We start from the raw sequence: 26,028 nt of genomic DNA, 5'->3' as shown, positions 1-26,028 counted from the left end.
ACCGCCAAGGTCCGCCTTGCGACCAGTATGTAATGGATTGGTGCCGGTAAAATGCCGGTGCTGATCCAGATGCAGCAATGTTTTCAACCAATCTTAACCATTGGAAGAGGTTCCTCTTTCTGCTGGTTTATACAGACAGCAAACTGGATCATGGCCCAGGGAAAAGCACGACTCCTTCCAATTACCTTACGATTTTTTTTCTCGAATTCGTGGCGGAAACAATGGGATTTGTAGTTGGATTCGAACTTGCGATTTCACATGTGATTGGCTTCCAATATAATATATGCGTCGAAACAGACATTCATATACCAGCCGTCAACCAATAAGGACGTCGCACGGTCAATTCCCAAAACGACGTTTAACACAAACTACCAAACAACTAAGAAAGTATATGAAGTAGAAAATAGGATTGAATCAGACAAAGAGAAGCAGTCAGCAGTTTTCAATGATGCAGGAAAGACCCAAGGAATGTTTTAGGCGACTGAGTGAAATCAGTATTCAAACCGTGTATTATGCTAGAATATAAGTTGTCCATAATAAAATATGTATCTCCTTTGCGCTTTGATTGCAACTGTTCATGTATCCAAAGTGGCGATCTAATTCAACACAATGGATATACATCCCCTAGTCACGGGTTCAGCCAGGTTTAAATCCAGCCAGGTGGATATATATCTTTCAGTCTCTGCTGTAAAAGTCATAAGGCCTCTAAGTCATAAGGCCGCTTGGCAAGCGAGTCACCAAGCTCGTAGTAAGGAAGGGGTAGAGCAAGACAGCCTGAAGTCGTACAAGAAAGACTACTGAAAGGCTATCGTGCGCTTCACCAGGACACGAAAACAAAATTAAGCAATGAGCAGAACACCTTGTTGTAAAGTTAAACTTTACTATTTATTGATATAAATTAAACTCCAGAAATTATGCATCTTTTAACATCAATTGATCCCTACGTAAAGGCCCACCATGAAAGTATGATGACGTACATGCATGTGATCTCCATATCTACCACCCTCAACAAAATAAAGTCGTTTTTGTTTTTCTATGCTTTAACCGGTAAAATACAAGAAAAAAGCCTAAAGGTGAAGGCATTTGGCACCCTTGTTTACATTCTTCTACATTCCCTCAACCTTCACAAATATGAATTTTTGCAGCATGATAAATTGTAATCCAGAGGTTATTTTGTGTTCTGAAACCCTGGCAACGTTTGAGCCCATTGAGGAAAACCCAAGCATACACAATGCCAACCGAGTCAATGAAAAAGTGATTTTCAGCACAGTTAATTCAACTGTATGGTGGGTGTTGTACTAAAAGCAAGATAAATGTATTATTCTTTGGCTTAGGATAAATGATGCATTCAGATTGCAAAAACTGTCATAGAAGTTGATTTTCTCTCACAGCAATTTAATTTCTGTAAATGAATATGCACATGTTTGTGCAAGTTAAATACTTAACGGTTAACTGAATGCAATTCTTTGTTCATAAATATTGCAGAAATCGTGTCATCTCATGTTTGTCACAAAAAGGCTGTGAACAGGGAACCTTAAGATTTTTTTTATTGCAGTCATATTCACCACTAATCATAACTTTAAGGACTACAAAAACAATTGTTTATAAATTACTGTATACACACAGAAGTATTGCTATTTAGCAGAAATTTCATAATCTCATGCAAGACATTTGATGAAAATTGTAAATCAATGTGGTAACAAACCAAACATTCACCAAAATATAATCCCCTACACATGTAGATGAAAAGGAAACACATTTATTACAGAATTGAAATCCTATGAAATCAAACCTTACACTTTTCCCACTATAAATAATGAAGTTCCAAAATCACAAAGTTTAAGAAATTTGTCTATAAACTACATCTATGTCAATATGCACAATTATCCCTCCTATTTCAATGTAAAGATTCCAAGGTTATATTATGCACATTCACACATTGTAATTTGTTCGTCAAAATAAAGCTTTACTGGGACATTCCAGGCTTCATAAAATTATGTTGTTACAATGGTGTTCAGAACAACCAAGAGAAAAGAACACCAAGAGAAATCAGAATAAAAGGCATGTTTAGGGTCATTTTACAAGACTACATTTCACTATTTCTGGATACTTTCAAGAATTAAATGATGTATGCTACAAATCAACTAGAAGTGATATGAGCAAGCCACAATGATCAGTTTTTAAAATGGATTTCAACACCCCAAGAATACTATTACAAATCGTTGACTTTACATTACAACAAAATAATGCCAGTCTGCATATAAAAAAAAATTATAGTGTAACAAAGATAATGTCTATATATATTATTTCAAAGCACTTAAAAATATGGAAGAAATACAGTTTTAATCTTGAAACAAATCTACAAATATTAATGATTCTGGCTATGATTTGGAAGACTGTTTCAAACCAAGTGATGATGGAATGATAACAAGCTTCCTATTTCCAAAATTTCCCACATTTCATTTCAGTCGGCATGGAATAATTTATGTAAATCAGTCTAAAATATAACCTTCCTTAGTTTTCAGTGTTCAAAATCTTAAAACTGCAATGTAAACATTAAAGTATTCCCATGAAATAGTGCCAGTTCTACAGGGTTTATAAATACCAACAATAATACTGTACATAATGGTACCAGACAAATTTTAAATTAGTGATGATGTGTGGATGATATGGCAAACCTAGAACTACACAGAAGTATTATGACACCTTTCAAAATGTAAAAATATGTCAATGAATAAAAATTTAAAGACGATTTTGTAATTTTAATGCTTTTTCAACTTTAAATCACCCTGTGACAAACTATGAAATCCCATATCATCAACAAAAAATAACAATAAACCAAGCTCAGTCTCAAATAATTGTCCAATATACAATTCTTACATGCAAAAAAAAAAAAAAGAGACTTTTTAAGTCTTACTTGAAATGAAATACATAAGACTAGTATACAGTGTATATGTAACTGGGAACATGGGAAGTCATGTCACACAGTATTTCCAGCTATTGTCATAGCATTGTAAGAGAGTGTTGTTAATCCCATTTCTTAAACCTTCTGTCCTTGAAACTAAAATATTGTAAGATTTCCCAAATAAAAGTTTTTCTGTTTGCTTCATAATAAAAATTATACTCATTTTCCACCATTTTCTTACCAGGAAAGTGTTATACATGTAATTTATTTAGCAAAAGAAACACAAAAAATCAAGATACTGTACTCAAAACAAACATCTAAATAAAGTTTCCATTCTAGGTGTAAATTAGTTCAGAGAATTATGGCTCGGGCATGAGATGAGAAGATTATCACCAATAAGTTTTCTACTAATGTTCACATTAATTAACTTGCACCTGTAGATTTTGTCTGAAATCCATTTGGGTTCAATGACTGCCAGCGCCACAAATCTGCACCTGGAGAAAAAAGGACAACAGGTCAATGCTTGGAAACCAGTCCTTGCACGTTCAAAGTTCTCCTAGTTCAGCTAGATATATATGTGTTCTGTTAAAACTTCAATGTACATGTAATAACATAACTAATCCATTAATAAATTCTCTTGAAAGTGTATCCGACTACCTTCTTCAGAATTTTACAGATTTTCATTTCTGTCCATATTAAATGTAAATAAGTGGAAAATTTTGAGAACTAACAGAAATTTTCAAATGAAATTAGATTTTAATTTAATGACACGATTAACCTTACATATTCACATTTTACACACTCTGTTGACCTCTTGTAGCCAACTAAGGAGATTGTGTAAAATGCATGTTTCTCTAAATGGATTTATGTTTTTAATATTTATTTATTCAACACCATGCTCAGGAACCTTTCACTTATCTGACAATGGTCATATCTATGTGTGGAGGGTTAGGCCTAAATCAGTAATTTTTGCCAGGTACGGTACCCGATAAACCTCCGGACTTTAACAACAACACCCCGTACAGAACACATGTACAAAGAAAACATACACATTTCATCCAAGTTTTTGGTGGCCTTCCATCCCAGCTCTTTTTCTGCTGTGCCTGGATCAGCATAACATGACGGCACATCTCCAGATCTACGGTCCACTAACTTGTATGGAATCTGTCAAAAAAAAAAAAAAAAAAATATATATGTATGTTTATTGAGACATGAAAGTACATGTAAGGTTATTACTGGAATATCTTATCCAGCTGTTATTAACTGACAAACACTCATGCATTAAAGGTGAAATGAACGACAGACGTGCACAGCAAAAGTTGTGGTGAATGGTTCAGAACTGTTTGGTATTGGTGAGGAAAAGTGCAAAAAGCAAACAGTGCTGTAAAATTGCTCTCAGAATCAAATGCTAATTTCTAGGGCAGTACCACAAATTCAGCTGACGCAAATCAATGAATGTAATGTACTCTTCATAACATTTTTAAGGTAATACGAAGATTTTGAGACACTTCATTACAACAACAGAGTGACATTACTTTGCTACGTGACATAAGACAAGTTTAGGGCACAGCAGGGTCAAACTGCCAATTTAAACAGGGGTGGAATACAGAAAAGTACTCGAACAGGATATGATTAATCTTCTGAAATCTTTTATTCTGTCTGTACTTTCATTTGATTTTAAATATTGCCCTGCAAAAAGATAGGAAAGTAGCCCTACCATATCATAAAGCAGGTGGCGCCATTTTGCACCAGGATGTAACTGTTGACTTAACTCGAAAAGTGCAAATTACATGGTACCTTGAGAAACTGCAAGTATGGCTACTGCTCTGGGGTACATCTTACGAAACATTCGCAAAAAACACCTGACATAATGTATGCATGTATGCTTGCCGTTTAACAATATTTCAGTCATATAAGGAGGAGTCATTAGGTGTATGTACATATACTCTGTCTTCTTGTGGCAGGGCAAGTCCATGCTCCCGCCAATGAAGTATTATGCCGAAGATACGACGCCCACCCAATCTCATTATACTGACACCAAGCTCTATTATATCAGTGCTTAAGGCCAAGCGAGGCAGTAGCAAGTAGCATTTTTACTGTCTTTGGTATGACCTTACCCGGGCTTGATCCAGGTGTGTACCTCTACACTAAATGTTGCCTGATATAGCCTTCATTATGGTAACTTTAAAACTAACATATGCATTATATAAACACTCAAATTATATGTATAAAACTAGTAAAAAATCTTGTGAAAAAATTTGCAATAAAATTCATGTTGTACACTGTTAGGCATGTAAAACTGTTCTTAAGTATCCAGGCTCATGACATGCAAATATGTGTTACTTCTGAAGCAAAATTCTGCTTCTATTACAAGATTTGAGAGCATTTCAATCTGTGATCAAGCATATTTCACTTGCATGACAGCTGTTACCTTTATGTGTGGAGGAATTCAACACTTACAGGTCTTCCTGAAGCTTTCTCAAATGCTTTCACCATCTCCAAAACAGAATAGCCTTTTCCAGTTCCTAAGTTGTAAGTCTGAAAACAAATAATGGTTTTAATGTATAGTTGTTTACATGCCATTTTAAAATCAGGAATTTGAAACTTACACAATGGTGGACAGTTCAATGGATTGTGGAAACATGCCTGGTGCAATCAACTCATCTACGGTATGTATGACTAAGTCCACCGGCATCCTTCCAATGTGTTATGTACAGACTTACATACCATACTGGCAAAGTTAATACTGTCAAAATGGCAAATCAAGTGCTGCTTACTTATAGTCGCCATTCAATAAGGTATTGAATAAGGTACACCACCTTATCACTCAGCGATGAACAGCTCCCAAAGAATGTAAAAGCAATAGAATTTATTTTCTGATACTAGGTATCTTGGATACATATTCCTCTTGTAGATTAGCATACCTTCTCAATAATTACAGACACATCTTCTGAAACTGTATACCATGATGCCTTGCGATGGCTGTTCTCTTAAGTAATAACCTTTTTGTGGGGAGCAGACGATTACCGCAAGTTGATCAGTGACAGCTGTCCACACTTCTGTCACACCTCAGTGAGCCTCACCAGAATGGCAAGATGGGGAAAGACGCACTGCTCGCTTTTTAAAGATTCATTTTTTGTGCCTTTGAACAGTTGTAAGAGGTAGGGATGTGAAAAGTTTTTTCACAGTAGGTAATAGTTCATTTGCCTCTGTAAGCCAGTCTATAATTTGGGAAAGCTGCTTAAAAATATTTTATCATAGGGATACACACAAGCTGTGAATTTCCATAATACTTTAATCAGGTTTTTTGTTGCGAGTTTGTTATCTGGTATAATTTCTAAGTACATATAGCGATTGTTCTGCATGCAGCCTTGATTTTTGTAATCTATCTATAGCCCATATACACTTTGCGTATTTTGTCTCAATGAAGTTGAGACATTTCAGTTTAAATGAAGTTGAAACGAACTGCATTAGGTTCCTGATAATGTATTTACTGATACCATGTCATACTGTACATCATTCGCAGTTTTTTATCACACCTTTAGAGTGATCAGTACATAAATACAGAATTTTTCTTTCTACTTTAGATATTTATTAGGACACAGGATGTATATATATGTATGGTCTTGTGTCTGGAAATGACTTTCCAGAAGCTCGCATGTCCCCAGGCTGCAGGTGCCAGATGAAATCTACATGGTTTGTAGTCTTGTCTGGGAACTGGGAAATCAGGCCTTTCATCTTTTCAGTTGGATCTATCCACATGAACTGTTTCTGCTTATGTACTTTCTGTCAAATTAGCGATGCCTTTCACAGCAATATGTAATCCTCATGCAGAGGTCAATATTCTTTCAAGGTCGTCTGGTACATAATAGCGAGCTTTGAAGGCTTTTAAAAGTGTAAAGTATGGCTAATTTAATGATATACATACATGAATGTACATGCAGTACTACCTTTTTCTTGAGGCATTTTTTAAATTAATTTAAAAGGGTGAAGCTCTCACCTCTGCCCTCCTCACGGAGACTCAGCTGTAAGATGGTGGTCAGTAATAAATGGAATGGATGGTGGTCAGTAATAAATGGAAAGTCTGCTTACAAGTCCGACAAGCGTGCTTTACTACCACAGGTGTTTTATCCACATATGTAAGGCAGCATTATTAGTTCATCGATCAAACGGCATCCATGTACCATTCTTGTATTGGCCCCTTATATGAGTGGGGAGAAAGACAAGTAGTTGGTACATTCAAGACCATCCTCCGCATATAATGCCTAATGCAGTGGGTGTTGAATGTTCCCCTGTAAATAATGCCACAAAACCATCCGCTTTAATTATCAGACAGCATACATGTAGAATATAGCCCGAAAAACAGCATGGCGAGTATTGTGGGTAGGGAATGGCAAAGAGATATTTTCACTAGATTGATGTTCCAGTATCAGTATTTTTGTCTTCTATTTTCTGTTTTTTCCCCAGGCATGGACTCCCCAGGCAGGCAGAGACGAGTGTTTATACACCCACTAGTCCATCTAGACCCTCATTAAAATGTTCTCTGTTGTGCGTAACAAGACACTGTTTTCAAGGTTGGGTCTGTCGGTTGTCAAAAAAAATTATTGCATGTGACAATTTTCAGCCTCCAAAAACGTGCACGCTAAACAAGCTACTGGACACATTACTTCTCAGATTGACACGCTAAATTTGCGGCTTATACTTGCTTGCCTCAATTAAAAGGGCAAGTGCTTAATTGTTCACATTGCACAGAGGTCTCCCTATTATAGCATTATCTGGATAATGGCGTTGTCTCTTCAAAGCACTGTAAATAAATTTAACAAATCGAGAAAGGCATTTCAGCAATACAAGTGTGAATGGTAAGTATCAGTCGTCAAGCTCTCGTAAAATAGCAGTGAAGTTTGCCTCACGCATGTGTTTATTTTGTTGCAACTGAAACTCTCCTCCCATTTCTATTTTCCCACCTTATCAAATTCGGTACCTTTGGTTCAAGACAGAAAACACTCTTCGTCAAAGTTACCAAAACTAGATATAACCATATGTTCTAACCTCGTTCTCGCATTGTTGTGACAGCCCATTGCCATGCACAGGACGGAGAACTCAAAGTCACGCGAGTTTAAATGTCTACAGGTAACTGACAGATTACTGATGTCTAAAATGAACAATGAGATGCATTTATTTTCATTGACTCGCCCACTGGGATAGTCACAATTGTGAACTCTCTCGCCGAATCTGACCTAACTAGCAGACGGGGGTCCATTAATTTACATATAGTGAACTGCATGTACAGTGACTTCCGTGAGACTACTTTGGACTTTGCTACTAAACCATTTCAGTAAAGCCATGTAATCCTGTATTTCAGTGGTTTACATAACACATGTAACCCTTTTACAGTGAGCAGAATTAAAAACAATTGCCAAAACATCACATGGTTGGATCGGGTCCCTGCTGTGATTGATGAGTCTAATAAACTACGCTGAAACTTCATAGACTATACCCAGAGCTGTGCGAAAGGTTGGGATTAGCCATATCAATACAACTCAGTCCTAGTGTATTTGAATACTCAATAGGTTACAATTTGGCACCTTCTCCTCTATAATTTCCATATAATGAGTGCTATTGTTAGGTCATCCAGGCCTAAGCTGGTAAGGTGTGATCATGAGTTCTGATTCAAGCAAACTGCCTGAAAACGGATTTTCTTATTCCAATAAGGGCAAACCTGTAAAGCTGGACCTAATCACGGTAAGTCTGAACAGTGAAGTGTTGTATTTGTATTTTTAAATTAGCTTCTAACACACTTATGGGTATTTATTTATGCTCTCACAGACCATACGTGAAACATGCATTCTGAGAGAAGATATGCAGAGATAGTACTTGTACTAACATTTTGTTGCTCACTGAGGCGCTTTGGCAAGACAAATTTGGCACACCATACGTGAGATGTGAATTCTGGCAGTAGCAGTGCATATTCAGTAAGCATGTTTACTGGTCTTGTCACAGGAATGTACAATCCTGTGAAAACACTCTTAAGACCCCCACTGCCCCCCAGCTTTGTCCAACAACCAAGAATCACAACTCGACAAAAGCAATCATTGGATACACTTTTTAAAATCATTGGCTACACTATGTGATTTCCTGCAAAAGACTCTGCTGAAACAGATATACACACACCTTTACAAAAACATATTACATATTTATAATCTACACAAGATGTGTAAATGTGACCATGCAACACCTATACAAATCTAATAACTGTTTCTTACCTTACATCCACAGTTCTGTTCCAGTTTTTTAATGGCTGCCACATGGCCTTTTGCCAAGTCAACAACATGTATATAATCACGAACACCTGGTGCATACAAATAATATAATTTGTTATTAGAGCAGTGTCATGTTGTGAAATTTAGAGAAAAACAGGTAACACTTGTTTTTGTTTGCAGGCGAAATAAACAAACACAAATCTGACATGATGACATCTGTTCTCAGAGAAATTACTATTGCTTCTAGACTATTCCATATTATTTCATTATTAAGACAGCAATTAAGATTAATTAGTAACATATGTACCTGACAAAAACTTTTTTTCTTAAAATTTTTTTTGACAAGATATACCATTAATCATTTATTGATTTGTATACCACTACAATGCTGAATTTATTGGAATACCAATTTACAAGTTTACATATAATGACAGTACCTGTTCCGTCAGGTGTGTCATAGTCGCTGCCATACACATTGAGTTCTTCTCTCCTCCCAACTGCCACTTGTGAGATGTAAGGCATTAGATTGTTTGGAATTCCTTGAGGATCTTCCCCTATTTTCCCCGATTCATGTGCTCCAACAGGATTGAAATAGCGTAACAATATCACATTCCAATGCTATGACCAAGAAAAAGAAAGAAAAAGTGAAGAAATTGTATGAAAACTTGCATCTTATTCATTTTGTAAGACAACTGTAGGTCAGTCATAATCATACAATGTACAAGAGTTACAAAACAAAACAGCACCTTCCTATGTTAGATCACTGATAGCTGGTACAGAATTCAAAAATGTATCAACAGTATGACAATGATGGTCACCTTTTCTGCTTTCACCAAATCCCTGAGCATTTCCTCAATGAAGAATTTGGTTTTTCCGTAAGGATTTGTGCACCCTCCAACTGGGTGTTTCTCATCGAGAGGCAGATACTGAGGTGACCCGTACACAGTGGCTGAGCTGGAGAAAACCAGGTTATGAACTTTATGTTCTTTCATCACCTGTTGAGAATTAACAAAAAAAAAACAACAAAAAACAGAACATGGAATTTGTAGTCAACATTTTGTCCAGGAAAACATGCAATACATACATTTACAGTTTAGGCATATGTTTATTTTATGACTGTAGAAATATTATTTTTATAAACATTTACTACAATTAAAAACATCTGACTTCAGTGGTAGATTATCAATAATTATCATATACACTGATTTGGAGTGATCCAGTCCTAGTACCTCTAACAAGTTCAGTGTGCCCCCAACATTGGACCTGTAATACCATAAAGGCACATCACAGGATTCGCCCACAGCTTTCAGTCCAGCAAAGTGCATCACACTGTTGAAGTTATGCTGAAAAATATCATTAATTGTATTCAGCAGAATATCAGAAAATAAAACAATTTCCTTCTGAGACAAATTGCTAATTGTCATAAGAATGTAGGATATACTAATACAAATATAAATAGGATAAAGAGACCTGTTTCTCTGTTATAAGATCTGCCAGTCTTACAGCAACCTGCGAATGGTTGCGAGTTTCCCCTGGGTTCCTCCCACCATAATGCTGGTCACCATTGTATAAATGAAATATTCTTCAGTATGGTGTAAAACACAAATGAAATAAATAAATAAATCTTAGAAAGAAATAGTTATTATTTTGTACAGTTAGAATAATAATACTTTATTTAAAAGCAGGGCAGGTATACAATTTTTTAAAAACTATTCCTTTTGTCACTACGTGTACTTGCATCAAACCCTTCATACAAGAGATTTTTTTACCATGCACACTTCTCATGATTAATTTTACCTCAAGTTCAAATTTTCTAGATATGAATTCAATACACACCTGAAATGTAGTCTTTGGTCCTCGGGATCAATCATTCTAGTTTTTTAACCACAGTTCAAATTTAAAGAACTACAATACTTTACTTTTGGAGTTCAAAATATTGGTCTTATTATAACACCTGTTAGGCACTATAATAAACCCATTAAATATATTTCAAATATTGACCTTTGTAAAATGTAGATTTATGGAATCAACTCATTTCTTACCTCTGAAAATAGCTTACTTAAACCAGGTTTATCCAGCAAGTCAATGCCAAAACATGGCACTTTCTTGCCACTGATTTCCTCCACCCGATGAATGCTTTCTACACCCAACAAACATGAAAGAAAAAAAAAAATGCATATGTATCTTAAACCACCATAATATGGTTTATTTATTTATATTTATTTGATTGGTGTTTTATGCCGTACTCAAGAATATTTCACTTATACGACGGCGACCAGCATTATAGTGGGTGGAAACCGGGCAGAGCCCGGGGGAAACCTACGAGCATCCGCAGGTTGTTGGCAGACCTTCCCACATACGACCTGAGATGAAGCCAGCATGAGCAGGACTTGAACTCACAGTGACCGCATTGGTGAGAGATTCCTGGGTCAGTACGCTGGATTAGTGCGCTAACCAACTGAGCCACAGAGGCCCAACAATAATATAGTGAATGATGTTACAATAACATTCAGTTCAACTACTGAGGTACCTTTCCTTTCAGCTTTATGACTATTTAAAACTGAACCACAGGATACCTGGTAACACATTAAACATTTAGAAACCAGAACATTACAAACCAAGAGTTTAAATGTTACAGTCAATATTGAATTTAGATAAATGATGAAATTAATAGAAATTCTTCCTCACTAAAAAGGTAACACACATTCTGGACATCGAAGGCTTAACATAGTAGTTTATTTGTTCTTACCCATGCTAGCATTGGACAAGTTGTCTAGAACTACAACATCATATCCAGCTGCCAAAAGCTCAACAACAGTATGGGATCCAACATATCCTGCCCCACCTGTCACCAGCACGGTCTTCCCAGGCATTTTGGTATCACACTGGAAGACATTTTTGTAAAATAATAGGTAATAGGTAACCGCAAACAGAAGAAACTTTTTGTAACATGAAAGTGTTAATGATGGTTAGCACACCATTATGTAATTAATACAGCAGGAAAACACAATTTTTCTATACTTAGACTTTTTGCCAAGACCACTTACATAATGAAGAAAGCTTTGTAAAATAAACAACCCACTGACTTTATTTTGAAAATAGTCAGTGATTGACAAATTATCTAAAACCTTGCCTTTACATATCATCATATCATTTCTGTTCCACATGATTCTGATCTCAAGTTGAGTAAAAGATTCTGATCTCAAGTTGAGTAAAATATCCCTCTTTCTGTTGTTAATTAATAGACATCCTTACGTACCTTAAACAACATCTCCCATGAAACTCCACAAAGCTTTTAATTTACTAATACCAATTTCTTTACACATATATACACAGATGCATGGGTGTCAGAGTATGTGTTAGAAATGTTATCGCAGGCAGGCAGTGATAAGGACACCAGGGACTACCTGGCACCTAGCAAACTTTAGGAAGTGCCTAAAGCAAATAGACAAGGTTGTCAAATGAGCTATCACCGGCATTATACCTTGCTGTGTGTTCAAGTCCCTGTGTACTACTGAACTACTGATAGCTAGAGTACTTCAACAAAATCTTCAATAGCCTTATGCAATATAAACATATTTCCATCTACTTGCAAAGCAGCTAAATCTAGAAAATTGTAGCTTCATGGCTTTGATGCTGTATATTATGAGCAAAGTACTTGTTTGAAGGTGTTAGAACACAGGGGTTCTTATCTACCTTTAGTTCAGTCTGGTCTTAAAACACATTCTATATGACATAATTTGTGTTGAGACACCAGACTGGACTATAGCCCAGCCAGTAAGCAAGGGTAGATAAGAGCTATAGCCCCTGTGTGTCGGAAAGTGCAGATAAGTGCTATCAAAACTAGTATCAACTACTTCCGTGTCCTAAGTCTGTCATATAATGTGGTTACATCTATATGTGAAACGGACTATAGGTATGCATGATATAGACTGTATAGTAATGAGTGACTAGTAAAAGTTGTTTGCAGTTACAGACCGGTGTTCTTCGATAATTTACATGTGTACAACGCATGATATGGTGTCAGAGTGGTCAGACTAGATAGACGAATGGCCAAGTTCGAACCTCCAGAACCATTTTCGTTCGACAGACCAACGGAATGGATAGAGTGGCAAGAAAGGTTCAGTCTCTTCAGGCACGCGACAAAACTCCACAAGGAAGATGGCGACGTTCAAGTTAGTTCGCTGATCTATGCAATGGGATCACAGTCCGAGGCAATCTTCAAATCGTTTGTTCTCAATGACAATGACAAGACAGACTATAACAAAGTTCTGCAGAAATTTGATGAACACTTTGTTCCCAAGCGAAATGTGATTTTCGAGCGCTGCAGGTTCAACAAATGTGTGCAGCAAGACGGTGAAAGTGTTGAAACTTTTGTGCGAAATTTGTACACGCTAAGCGAACACTGCGACTTTGGTGATGCCAGAAATCAACACATACGAGACCGACTTGTTATAGGATTATTAGACGGGCAAGTATCGGAACGATTACAAATGAAAACTGACTTAACATTAGATGGTGCAATTGAAACAGCTCGGCACTCAGAACTAGTTAAAAGTCAGCGAAATGAAATTCGGTCAACCTCAGCATCAGCCGATGCTATACGGGTCACGCAGTCCCGGGCAACGCCTATAGTCAATGCCAGAGGTAGAGGGTAGCCAGTCAAACAGACAAAATACGCGTGGCGGTGCCAGGCCTAGACAGAGACAATTGCAGCAGAAAAATCCAGTCGGTAATCGTTGTACCTGTTGTAATTTATTACATGCACGTAATAAATGTCCTGCTAAGAATGCGGAGTGTAACAGATGCCACCATATTGGACATTATGAACAATGCTGTCTAACTAAAAACGTTGACATTGTTACTCATCAGACAAGCCAGCTACATCTTGACAATGGTTATAATTTCCTTGGAGCTGTTAATTGTGTCGACTCACAGGAACCAGCATGGACTGTCAATCTTAGAATTCTCAATAAATCGATTACATTCAAGATTGATTCTGGAGCAGATGTGACAATTATGTGTGAAACAACATACAATTCACTGCAGCCTAGACCAGCTCTCAAACCAGCCAGTGCTATGTTACGCAGTCCCGGCGGAAATCTGACAGTTCGGGGAGAGTTCGAAACCGACATTAGGCTGAACGACGAGAAATTTACAGTGAACATTTTTGTTGTTTCTGGACCTACACATAACTTGTTGAGCCGTGGAGTAGCAGTTGCCATGGGATTAATCCAACGATTGGATGAGATCAACGACAGTGTATTCGGTGATATTGGACTTATGAGGTGCGACCCGGTGAAAATAAAGCTGAAAGAAAACGTCACACCGTACGCAATTCATACTGTGCGACGAATACCGATTCCGTTACTACCAAAAGTCGAAGCGGAGTTGAAACGTATGGAACAGTCAGGTGTCATCACAAAGGTTGCCGAACCTACAGACTGGTGTGCGCCTATGGTTCCAGTGGTAAAGCCGAATGGCAAAGTGCGCATTTGTGTCGATCTGCGACAGCTCAATAAAGCGATTAAGCGCGAGCGATATACGTTACCGACAATTGACGACGTTCTACACAAGATGGCAAACGCGAAGTACTTTTCGCGACTTGGCGCGAGTTCCGGTTTCTATCAAATTCCTCTTGACGATGAAAGCTCAAAACTAACATGCTTCATGATGCATCTTGGACGATATGCTTTCCGTAGACTCCCGTTTGGAATTTCGAGTGCGCCAGAAATTTTCACGCGCATCGTTACAGAATTATTAGGTGACCTCGAGGGTACCGCAGTCTTCAAGGACGACATATTCGTGGGCGGAGATACTCGCGAATCCCATGACAGAAATTTAAATCGTGTTTTCGATAGAGTGCGCGAAGCACAGATGACGTTAAATAAGGAGAAATTTGTGCACTGTCAGACAGAAATGGACATATTAGGCCATAGACTGGGTGCTGAAGGAATCAGTCCTCACCCCGACAAGGTCAAGGCGATCGTGGACTTACAGCCGCCTAATGACATTGTAGAATTAAGACGCTTTCTCGGTATGGTAAATTACCTTGGACAATATGTACCAAACTTATCGGACATGCTACAACCACTGAATGAATTGCTCAAATCAGATAAGTTTTGGATATGGGGACAACCACAGGACAAAGCTTTTCGTGCTGTTAAGCATGCTCTGTCATTGTCACCTGTATTAGCAATCTACGACGTTACCTTGCCAACGATGGTAAGCGCAGACGCGTCGCGATACGGACTTGGTGGTGTTATTCTGCAGCAACATGGTCAGCTGTGGAAACCGGTAGCTTACGCATCTAGAACTCTTACCGAAACTGAAAAGCGCTACGGACAAATTGAAAAAGAGTGCCTAGCTTCAGTTTGGTGCTGCGAGAAATTTTCGCGATATCTAGTTGGATTAGAATCATTTCGACTCGTGACAGATCAAAAGCCGCTTGTTCCTCTCATGAACAGTAAAGACATAGATCAAGTGCCGATTCGATGTCAGAGACTGTTAATGCGACTAATGAGATTCAATCCTATTGCGGAACATGCACCAGGTAAAACAATGGTGGTAGCCGATACGCTTTCGCGAAGCCCATTGTTAACGACAGAAGACACATCGCTAGAAGAAGACGTCATCGCGCATGTAAACGCTGTACGTGCGCATTGGCCAGCATCAGACGCGAAATTAGACAGTTTGCGACAAGCAACCAACGCAGATGAACAACTTCTGACAGTTATTCGCTTTGTTCAAAATGGATGGCCTGAACACGCGAGAGATGTACCTGAAAATATCCGAGATTACTTTTCTGTACGTGAGAGACTGAGCACAGTCAATGGACTTTTGACTTGTGGTATACGTATTGTGGTTCCAGCGAGTTCTCGAGACGAGATCTTGGACCGAATACATGACGGACATTTAGGCATGACTAAGTGCATACAATGGGCCAACCAATCAGTATGGTGGCCAGGATTAACAAAGCAGATCCAGACTAAAGTTGCCCAGTGTTCCTACTGCCAGATAAACAGACCTAGTTTACGCAAGGAACCGCTAAAATCAACGCCGTTACCTTCGCGTCCTTGGCAACAGTTAGCCGCAGATATACTGGAATTCAAAAGTAAACATTACTTACTTGTAATCGACTACTTTTCGCGATACTTTGAGTTAAAACATGTCCCGCGATTAACCAGTAATGTTACTATTCTCAAGATGAAAGATTTTCGCGCGATTCGGAACGCCCAAACAACTTATTACTGACAATGGTACCAACTTTGTCTCGCGAGAATTTAGAGAATTCCAAACCGCGTATTGCTTTCAGCATACGACAGTGAGCCCTCATCACCATCAGGCAAATGGTGAAGTTGAGAGAGCCGTCGCGACCGCGAAGAAAATATTAGGACAGAAAGATCACTTTCTTGGCCTAATGACTTACCGTTCTACGCCGACGCAGCCTACAGGATGTAGTCCGGCGGAACTTTTAATGGGAAGACCATTAAAAACAACCCTCCCCATTCTCACCGAAAACTTAACTCCAAGGTGGCCGAACTTTGAGAGGGTGAGAGAGAATGATGATAGAGCCAAATCGTTGAATGAACGCTACTTCAACGATCGTCATGGTGTACGAGAACTTCCTGAACTGAAACCAGGCGACACGGTTCGTGTAAAACTAGACAATGAGAAGGGTTGGGTGACAACGGGAATAGTCACAGATAAGCTCCCCACACCGCGATCTTATAATATCGAAACGAGCAGAGGCCAATACCGTCGTAACCGTAAGCATTTAAAGCCAGCTCCAGGTATTACTTACGAGATGACCCCACCGGAAGTTGACCCACTTGATGACTACATGCAGGAAACCCCTATTGTAGGAAATCAGCCTCAAGCAAATCAGCATAGTGGACGTAAAGTCACGCGCTCTGGACGAGTGGTCCGACCTCCAAAACGCTACGGATTTGATTGACATTCGTTTCTAGAAGTTCTGAATAAGTTTACAGTTTAGCAGTAGTTAGCAATGTTGCTGTAGTGTAGTCAAAGGACAATACATTTAAAAGTTAATAGGCAACATTGAATTTAGATTTCTTCCATGCAGTTTGCTAGTTTAAGTTTGAAATTATATACTCAAAGACTTTAGTTAACTTCAGTTAATAGATTTTAGGTGTTGACAAACGTTTGATGGACTTAAGAGGGGAGATGTCATATAATGTGGTTACATCTATATGTGAAACGGACTATAGATATGCATGATATAGACTGTATAGTAATGAGTGACTAGTAAAAGTTGTTGGCAGTTACAGACCGGTGTTCTTCGATAATTTACATGTGTACAACGCATGATAAAGTCAAAAATGCCTAAGAGTGACCTTTAAGATACTTTCTCACTTCAATACTACATTTTTACTACTAGTATTGCTACCGTACAATGACTTAATTTAAAGCTTTAATTCCTTTACTGACAGTAACGGTGCGAAAATTTTATGTTGTTTTTTCCAGAGGAAACAACAAAGGATTAAAGGTATTTAAGTTATCATCTGTCATTTGGACTGCACTGTCACCAATATTATATACTGTACAGATAACACTCACCTCTTTTCTCTTGAAAGCCACGAGTCAACTCTACAACTGCTTCGGGCAGTAGCGCTCTTACCACGTCCACCACACGTGTCCCGAAGTACACAGATGTCAAGGTCAAACATACGTGCTTGCGGCTTGAATGTATCGGGCTAAAAAAGAAAAACATACACACACAAAAAACATACATTATCATTAGAAGTTTAGCTATTCTGAATACAAGTTCTTAAAACCTCCAGTGGTGCATCTTTTGGAGGAAAAAATATTTACGCAAATCACATCACTTTCGCGTGAATGCTAGCTCTGTGTCTAGAGATTTGCGACTTCCGCAAAACAACAGAGTTCAACAAGTTTTGTACGCAGGAAGCTGTATTTACACATAACACATTAAAACTATAAAATGGGATGTGACGGAGGTACGATTCCAACCAGAGACGAATTAGTCAGAACTAAAAAGAAGCCAGAACAGGTCAGTTATTCTGTTTGTTTGAGCAATTTGTGGCTGCGGTTGCTTGTGTTATTTACCTTGTAACGCCGTGCTAAATGTGTTTGGAGGTGTCATCCCACTCACACTAGCCGTTGTGCGAATAATATAGAGCTCAGTCTGTTTGTAATTTTTTGTAAGGATATGCTGAGTCTGTTGAATTTACACTTCTGGGAGCAGGTCATTTCGCACCCTACCTGTAGTCATTTTGTTCGCAAGTGATTTTATAAAAATATAAACAAAATCACGTAAAACAACCAACATGTGGTTAGGGCACCCTAATTAAATGTACTACCTCCATATTTTATATTTCTGATTTTCCATGGGTCATCGGTCATCGGTCAGAAAATAAAGGTAAATGTCAGAATGTTAAATAAGGAAGGAGATCATCTAGCTCGCTGAATTAAGGGCACCCCACCTGTGCTTTTTGAAAATACCATATTTTATATTACTAAATAGTTGAAGAAATGTAATTGTCATGAGTCGTAAACTTTGGATGATTAATTTGACACTGTTATTGTCTGAAATTTTCGAAAATGTGGGTTGGGTTCCATAGAGGGATTTGTATCATAGTCTGGGTCAGTAAGTTGATAATGTAGAAAGTTCTGTACTTTCATGCCCATCCTGTTGTATTGCAGGATAATGTCATCTAATTACAAAGGATTTAATTAGTGTGTAGTCTGATATGATCTGTATACTCTATGTGTTCTGAGGATTATTATCACGGGTTTGTTATTGTGCTGTGTAAAATAGGAACAAAGACACAGTCAAATACAGATATGCACATTTTCTGACAAATGTCACATCAAGATACCCTTAAAATGTCTATGAGCTTGGGAACTGAACCATTCCCCGCCTCTCCAAAATTGCTGCATCCTCCCGAAGTGCAACTTGATGGAGCCGATTTTAATGTCTGCGATGACGGCATCCAAACTTACCAGAACCATAAATGCAAGTTCTTTTTTATGCCCTTCTTGGTTAAAGATTAAACAGTGTGCTTACAGACGATAATGGAAATATAATGATATACTACTGGATGATTTCAATGCCAAAACTCAGTTACATTTCAAACCCAAAAGCAGGTCACATGACACTTCAAAATGGCTAGGTGCCACTGAAGTTCTAGAAATCCATGTGACCACAAGGCACTGAGTTTATTAATTTCATCATTGAGGATAGTAAGTTAGGAGAGTAGTATTCCAGATTCTGTGGTAAAATTACATAGAAATAAGCAGAGGACTTTAGTTCAAGTACACTGACTGTTAGCTTAAGGATATTTATACACGCCATATTCATGGCTGCTCAACTTACAGTCAGACCAGTACCCTCAGTGACATGGTGGGGAACAGGTGGCGGCCTGAATAAGCATTCCACTTACTGGGTACCGCAAGCTGCTCAAATCCGTGTGGGGCCTCCGTGGCTCAGTCGGTTAGCACGCTAGCGCAGCGTAATGACCCAGGAGCCTCTCACCAATGCAGTCGCTGCGAGTTCAAGTCCAGCTCATGCTGGCTTCCTCTCCGGCCGCAAGTGGGAAGGTCTGCCAGCAACCTGCGGATGGTCGTGGGTTTCCTCCGGGCTCTGCCCGGTTTCCACCCACCATAATGCTGGCCGCCGTCGTATAAGTGAAATATTCTTGAGTACGGCGTAAAACACCAATCCAAAAAAAAAAAAAAAAAAATCAAATCCATGTCGTAACATCTCCCCTTCCCATCACCATGGACAATTTTTATTACAGTTCATGTTTTTTAGGGTGATAACAAAAGGAACTGTTGAGCTGACATATCAGACTATTCCAGATTTTACACTATATTAAATCTTGAAACTACATGTATCATAAAATCCTATATGCATGATAGCTGCATTCAGTTTGCAAGAGTCCCTAACCTTGTCTTGCCTGAAACCGTGGTCTTTTATGAAAGCATATTGTCTTCCAGGATCTCGTACAGCATCAGCCATAGTTATGAAAACAAAGTGTTATATCATCCCATTCACATAATCATTACATTTATGATTATCTCACTTACAATACTGCATGTGGATAATTACTCTGTTTTGATTTATTACAGAAAGATAAAAATGCAGAGCTTGTGGCAAAATGGAAACATTGTGCTATAACGCAAGAAACCCTTCGCCAACCCATCATGGCTTGTGAATTAGGAAAGTATGTAACTGTTAGTCTTTCTGTGTATGGATGATGTTTCACTCCACTATATTTTTGTTTGGTGAAACACCATTGTAAACATTTAGAATTATTAATTAAGAATCAAATTACTCATTCTGAAATTGTTTTAATTAGCTCCTAATATTTTTCAGTGATAATAAATTTGTTCAAATAGCTTACCCTTCTTTAACGAATCATAAATAAGAAGTTTGATTTCTCCTTTGAGTGCTTTGTTGTGGTTTTATTTGGAAACATGAAACATCTGGTCTGGTGATGGAAACATGATGTCCCTTGCTCTTGACTTGTGAGTGTGAATGTCATATTCATGTGTCAATTCCTGCAATTTTTGACGGTCGAAACATGATTATGAAAGCATATTAAATATCACTCTTACAGCACTGTCATTCAATTTTCTAATTTCTTTATTTCATTTAAGGTTATATAATAAAGAATCAGTACTTGAGTTCCTCCTTGACAGAAGCAAGTTTGAAGTTGCCAGGAATTTTCAACATTTGAGAAATCTTAAGGTAGGACTTTAGGATTATCTTGAGGATATGTGAAGAAAAAGTTCTGTTAGGCCAAAACTTTGAAAATCATATATAATTTTCATTTTCTTGTATCCTTGTTTTTAATTTTGTTAATCCAGTAATAAAATGTAAATTACCCAGTGAAAACCAAATTATTTTGTGCTATGCCTCTACAATAAAATATTACTTTTCGTGTTCAAACTTACATTTATGTATGAGCATGATCTCTCATCTTTGAAACAAATCTGAAAACACCTTTCTAAGATTAGTAGATCATGCAAAATTGAGGCCTTGCTGGCTCAGAGTGTTGGCACTGTCTTCCTGTGACTGTCAGGCCCCTGACTCCTTCAGTGAGGCTGCATTTTTAAATTCAACTTTGGCAGTTTTGGCCTTGGCTAAGTGAGGAAGTTTCTCAGGCACATTGCGAAAGTTGGTGGTTTATTCCAGGCAATCTGGTCACTTAAACCTGATCTAAGGGAAAAAATTCCTGAACTCGACATAAAACACCAGTGAATCAATCAAGCAAAATGAGTAATTTGTCTTGTGAAATGTTCATGTCTTGCAGGATCTCAAGCAACTAGTACTGACAGATGCACCTAGCACTGGACAACCTAAAGCCGAGAAAGGTGATGGATACATTGATGTACAAGCTGCAGACTATATCTGTCCAGTTGTTGGCATAGAAATGAATGGAAGATACAGGTAGGGGAGATAACTTTGTCTGCTCTAAGACTAGCTGAGAAACTGGCCTAGAGTTGGCTTATTTATTTATTTATTTATTTATTTGATTGGTGTTTAACGCCGTACTCAAAGAATATTTAACTTATATGATGGCGACCAGCATTATGGTGGAAGGAAACCGGGCAGAGCCCAGGGGAAACCCACAACCATCCGCAGGTTGCTGACAGACCTTCTGACTTATGGCCAGTAGAGTAAATCCTTTGTGTTTTGATAAAATATCTTCTCTTCAGTATACTTCCGCCATGTTTAAACTAAATTTCACACAATAACCAATTTCATGTCGTGTAAAATCGTGTTACCCTGTGGTTTTATAGCTTGGCAGATGATGATATTTCCAACCAGAATTCCGGGTTGTTATGGCGAGTACGGCAGCCAAAAATGACGCCCAACAAATTGAGGTGGAGTCAGCTTGTGTGCCAAAATCATTTGATTTTGTTGTACATATTGGAGTCTGGACCGTGTGTGTTTATTTTGAAGCATCCCTTTATGTGTTGTGTCTTCACAGAAACCAGTTTGTGGCAAATTAAAACAAGATAACATTATTAAAAACTTAATGTTCTGCTGCCGATAGTCACAGATCTGCTGGACATCCTTGCTTTCTTTGCTCAATGAAAAGCCATGAGAACGGGGTAATCTGTCATCGCAACAACGAATGAATGAATGAATGAATGAATGATTATGGTTTAACGCCACATCGGCAATATTTCAGCCATATCGTGGCGACGCAACAACGAAAGTATCGTACTGGAAGCCTGGCATATTTTATGAAGACGCAAGTTTCCAACAAAGCAATGTTTTGAATTTTTTTACGAAATTTAGCAAAAAGTAGAAAGTAGCAAAATTTCATGTATGTGCAAATTTCATCACGATATCTTAAACCGGACATTTGTACGTCCTGCACATAAATTTTGACGGACAAGCCTGACCTGTCAGTGGTAATTTCGAAGCCTGTTATAATGCCGTGTTTCTGCGAATGATCTCTTGCTGTGTCAAACATGTGGTGATATTTACATCACGTAAAAACATTTTACAACTTTATTAGAGTGTGCCAAGCAAGAGAATGACTCATCATGTAAAGGAGAATAACATTGTTTCGAAATCTTATTTTTGGGGTGAAGTAGAAGTGCGAAGTACAATATGCATAAAGGACAAGGAACAAGCTCTTTGACAGCAAACTGATGTGCTGTCACATCGATGATGTACATTAAAGATCAAAGAGTGGGTATGACTGAGTGACCCATGAAGCTTTAGTTGTTTTGGCAGTTATGTGCTGTGGCTTACTTAGTTTACATGGTATAGCTCTTACTGTGTACATTACACTGTCACCATTTACTAACTGACCATACGTTCTTCTTTTTCAGATTTTGTTATCTGTGGACGTGTGGATGTGTGTTTTCTGAAAGAGCCCTAAAGGAGGTGAAATCTGATGTCTGTCACAAGGTCAGCTCTGTGCATCACATCCATTGCATAAACACAATCATTTAATATAGAAAATACTGTTTTTCTACCTACGTACAGTTGTCAGTTTACAATTTATAAAAAAAAAATCAGGGAAGTTCAAGGAGTTATTATGTAATATCATACCTGTGTTGTCAGTCAAAACGACTGGTAAGTGAGAATTTGGATTAAGTTGAATTGATAACCTATTTTCCCACTTAAATAGTGATCAAGCATCACCAATGCCCTGACCTTTTATGCTATGCACCAGTGTATTAACTGACTATAACCTTTTGGTAGATATACCCTAATTCATCAGCCTTTTTGCATATGGAAGAGTAATTTCATTGCAATTTATGCACATTTTTAATTTGATTCTGGAAATAAAACAAGATTGGTTTGATTGGCTAGTTTCAGGGCTTCACAGAAAGTAAAATTGTGTCATTCAACACAGAATACTGCCATTAGAGTATGTTTGAATAAACATGTTGTAAACATGCGAAAAGGTTGAGGAATTACAGTAGTTGAGTTCCAAGTTAATAAATTAAGAGAACTTACTGGTGTTATTAATTATGCATTACTCACCCTATTACCGTAAACCATGATTTTCATTTTTCAGTGTGGGCTGGAATATTCTGCGGATGATGTGATCATATTGAATGGAACAGAAGAGGATAGAGAAAGACTTCAAACAAGAATGGAAGAAAAAAGACTGAAAGCTAAACTGGAGAAGGTATTGTTACACATATTCTCAAGGAACGATAACTTTGTAACATAAGATATAAAGTTTGTCAGTGTATATCATCATAATATATTTTTATTGTCAGAACTTGTCTTTTATTAAGTATATCATATTTATCTTTGCAGAAAGTTAAAAAGTCACAGAAACACAAAGTGTCAGCAACTGCAGTTACAGAAGGTAGGAAGCCACCTTAGATATAGTAGCTACAGAACACATGTCTTGGATATAGTAGCTACAGGACACATTGCTTAGATATAGTAGCTACAGGACACATTGCTTAGATATAGTAGCTACAGGACAATTTGCTTAGATATGGTAGCTACAGGACACATTACTTAGATATGGTAGCAACAGGACACATGACTTGGATATAGTAGCTACAGGACACATGACTTGGATATCGTAGCTACAGGACACATGTCTTGGATATAGTAGCTACAGGACACATTGCTTAGATATAGTAGCTACAGGACACATTGCTTAGATATAGTAGCTACAGGACACATGACTTGGATATAGTAGCTACAGGACACATGACTTGGTTATAGTAGCTACAGGGCACATGACTTGGATATAGTAGGAAGCTATCAGATCTGAATCATTTGATATGTTATTTCTGAATGGCTTCCACAGGACATCTTAAACTGAGATACACATTTTTCCTCATCAGTTGAATGCCTCATAATTTGATGCAGAAGTTGTGACTTTTTAAACGTAAATGTTACTTATGAATGCCACAGGTTTGTTCACATTCCTAAAGAGTAGTCCTTTCCTGTAGGTTTAACAGTATATTTTTTCATTATTAAGTTTTAATTTGAGAAAATGGAGCGAGTTATTTAAAGCCAGAAAAATGTAATAAACTAAAATGACTTCAATGTATGTGTGTTTCTGTCATGTTCACGGACTCAGATGGACCAAGTTGCAGCAAAGTTCAGAAAAGAGAGACAGAACCTGCCTCAGGAAAAAGTTCAAGCAGCCAGAGTGCAAAATCTAAGCTGTCAAATGGACTCTCTGAGAAGCTCAAACCGGCCAGATCTAAGCCAGAGGAAAAAACAAGCATTCAGAAGGACAGTAAAACTAGTTCTGTGTATAAGTCCTTGTTCACTAGTTCAGATGTGGCCAAATCTAAGCCCACGGCTCATTGGGTGACATACAACCCTTGCTATTATTGAGGTACCATCAACAAATCACTGGCTTCATTATTGCTGTTAAAATGTGGACCAAACTTGGAAAAGCATCTGTTATAAGAAACTACACAAGCAGAAAAGACATGTTGTGAAGAAAACCCTATACATGTGCTCATTGTGTTTTTTTTTATTACTCTTGCCCTTTGTTGAAGAGGATTGTAAATGATTTAACAAATGTCCAAAAGAAAAATTTGGAAAAATGATCGCATTAGCAGTGGATGAAATTTTAAGTCATTTGTAGTATGACAAAGCCATATTTGAATGATAACATATGTCATATGTGTCCAGTGAAAGTCCTCTGATTGATGATCTTTGAGAAGAACCTAATGTCCTTGAAGATTTCTTGTAATGTGGAAATTGCATTCAGAGACTGAATTGAAACACAATTTCTTATGTTGAGAAAATCAGAAACAGGTGGCAGGTTCAGGTAGTTTTACTTGATACAATAATAACATTGCCGTAAGAAGTTACCAAATGTATCCTGATGCTAGTTGTACATAAGTAATGTGTCTATATTCTGTGCTGTTAAACATAAGAAGCACAAACTCCTTTGAACAATTCAGGCAAGACATAGCGCACATAAATGAAAATAGAAGACTACAAGTATTGCCAAGATTATTTATGACATTATTTAATATGATAGGTAAATATATTGTCATATAAATATATTGTTAGAGGCGTTTTGTAGGGTTCAATGGAGGTATTTTCAGACAAACAGCACTTAGTTAAAAAATCATATCTCATGAACCTGTCTTGTGCAATTTAGGTTTGCCATTCTAGATAGACCCGGTATGGTGTATGCATGTGTTTTCTGATATCAAATAAAAACAGAGGTTTGCGGGTGCACATGGTCTTTATAGCTTCAGATGTTCTGACTTTTTAAAGTTGTCTAAATTTCTGAGAATATTCAAAAGCTTTCCATTGAACAGGAAGAGCAAAAAATGTCATCTGTATATTTTTGTGAATTATCCCTGTGGGTTTTTTACCCTTGTTTTAAGGACAAACCTTTGCAAATAAAG

General features: G+C 37.7%; 2 protein-coding genes across 2 annotated transcripts; one reads left to right on the top strand and one right to left on the bottom strand.

The window, feature by feature from the left end:
• Positions 1-890: 890 nt before the first annotated feature.
• Positions 891-17,821, bottom strand: LOC135469792 (UDP-glucose 4-epimerase-like). The gene is made up of 10 exons (XM_064748390.1): positions 17,746-17,821; positions 11,915-12,050; positions 11,208-11,305; positions 10,395-10,508; positions 9,984-10,160; positions 9,603-9,783; positions 9,169-9,254; positions 5,366-5,443; positions 3,955-4,069; positions 891-3,399 (listed from the first exon to the last, which is right to left on the bottom strand). The coding sequence occupies exons 2-10, from the start codon at positions 12,036-12,038 to the stop codon at positions 3,329-3,331; spliced, it is 1,044 nt and encodes a 347-aa protein (XP_064604460.1). The 5' UTR covers positions 12,039-12,050; positions 17,746-17,821; the 3' UTR covers positions 891-3,328.
• Positions 17,822-18,063: 242 nt separating this feature from the next.
• LOC135469791 (replication termination factor 2-like) lies at positions 18,064-26,028 on the top strand. Its single transcript, XM_064748389.1, has 8 exons — positions 18,064-18,199; positions 20,281-20,375; positions 20,812-20,902; positions 21,468-21,604; positions 23,005-23,083; positions 23,700-23,813; positions 23,948-23,999; positions 24,726-26,028. Exons 1-8 carry the CDS (start codon positions 18,131-18,133, stop codon positions 24,992-24,994), a joined length of 906 nt encoding a protein of 301 aa, XP_064604459.1. The 5' UTR covers positions 18,064-18,130; the 3' UTR covers positions 24,995-26,028.

This window comes from Liolophura sinensis, chromosome 7 (genome assembly GCF_032854445.1).
Source record: "Liolophura sinensis isolate JHLJ2023 chromosome 7, CUHK_Ljap_v2, whole genome shotgun sequence".
In the NCBI taxonomy this organism is placed as follows: Eukaryota; Metazoa; Mollusca; class Polyplacophora; order Chitonida; family Chitonidae; genus Liolophura; species Liolophura sinensis.
Note: the sequence above shows the minus strand (reverse complement) of the source record. Positions and strands in the feature narration are given on the sequence as shown.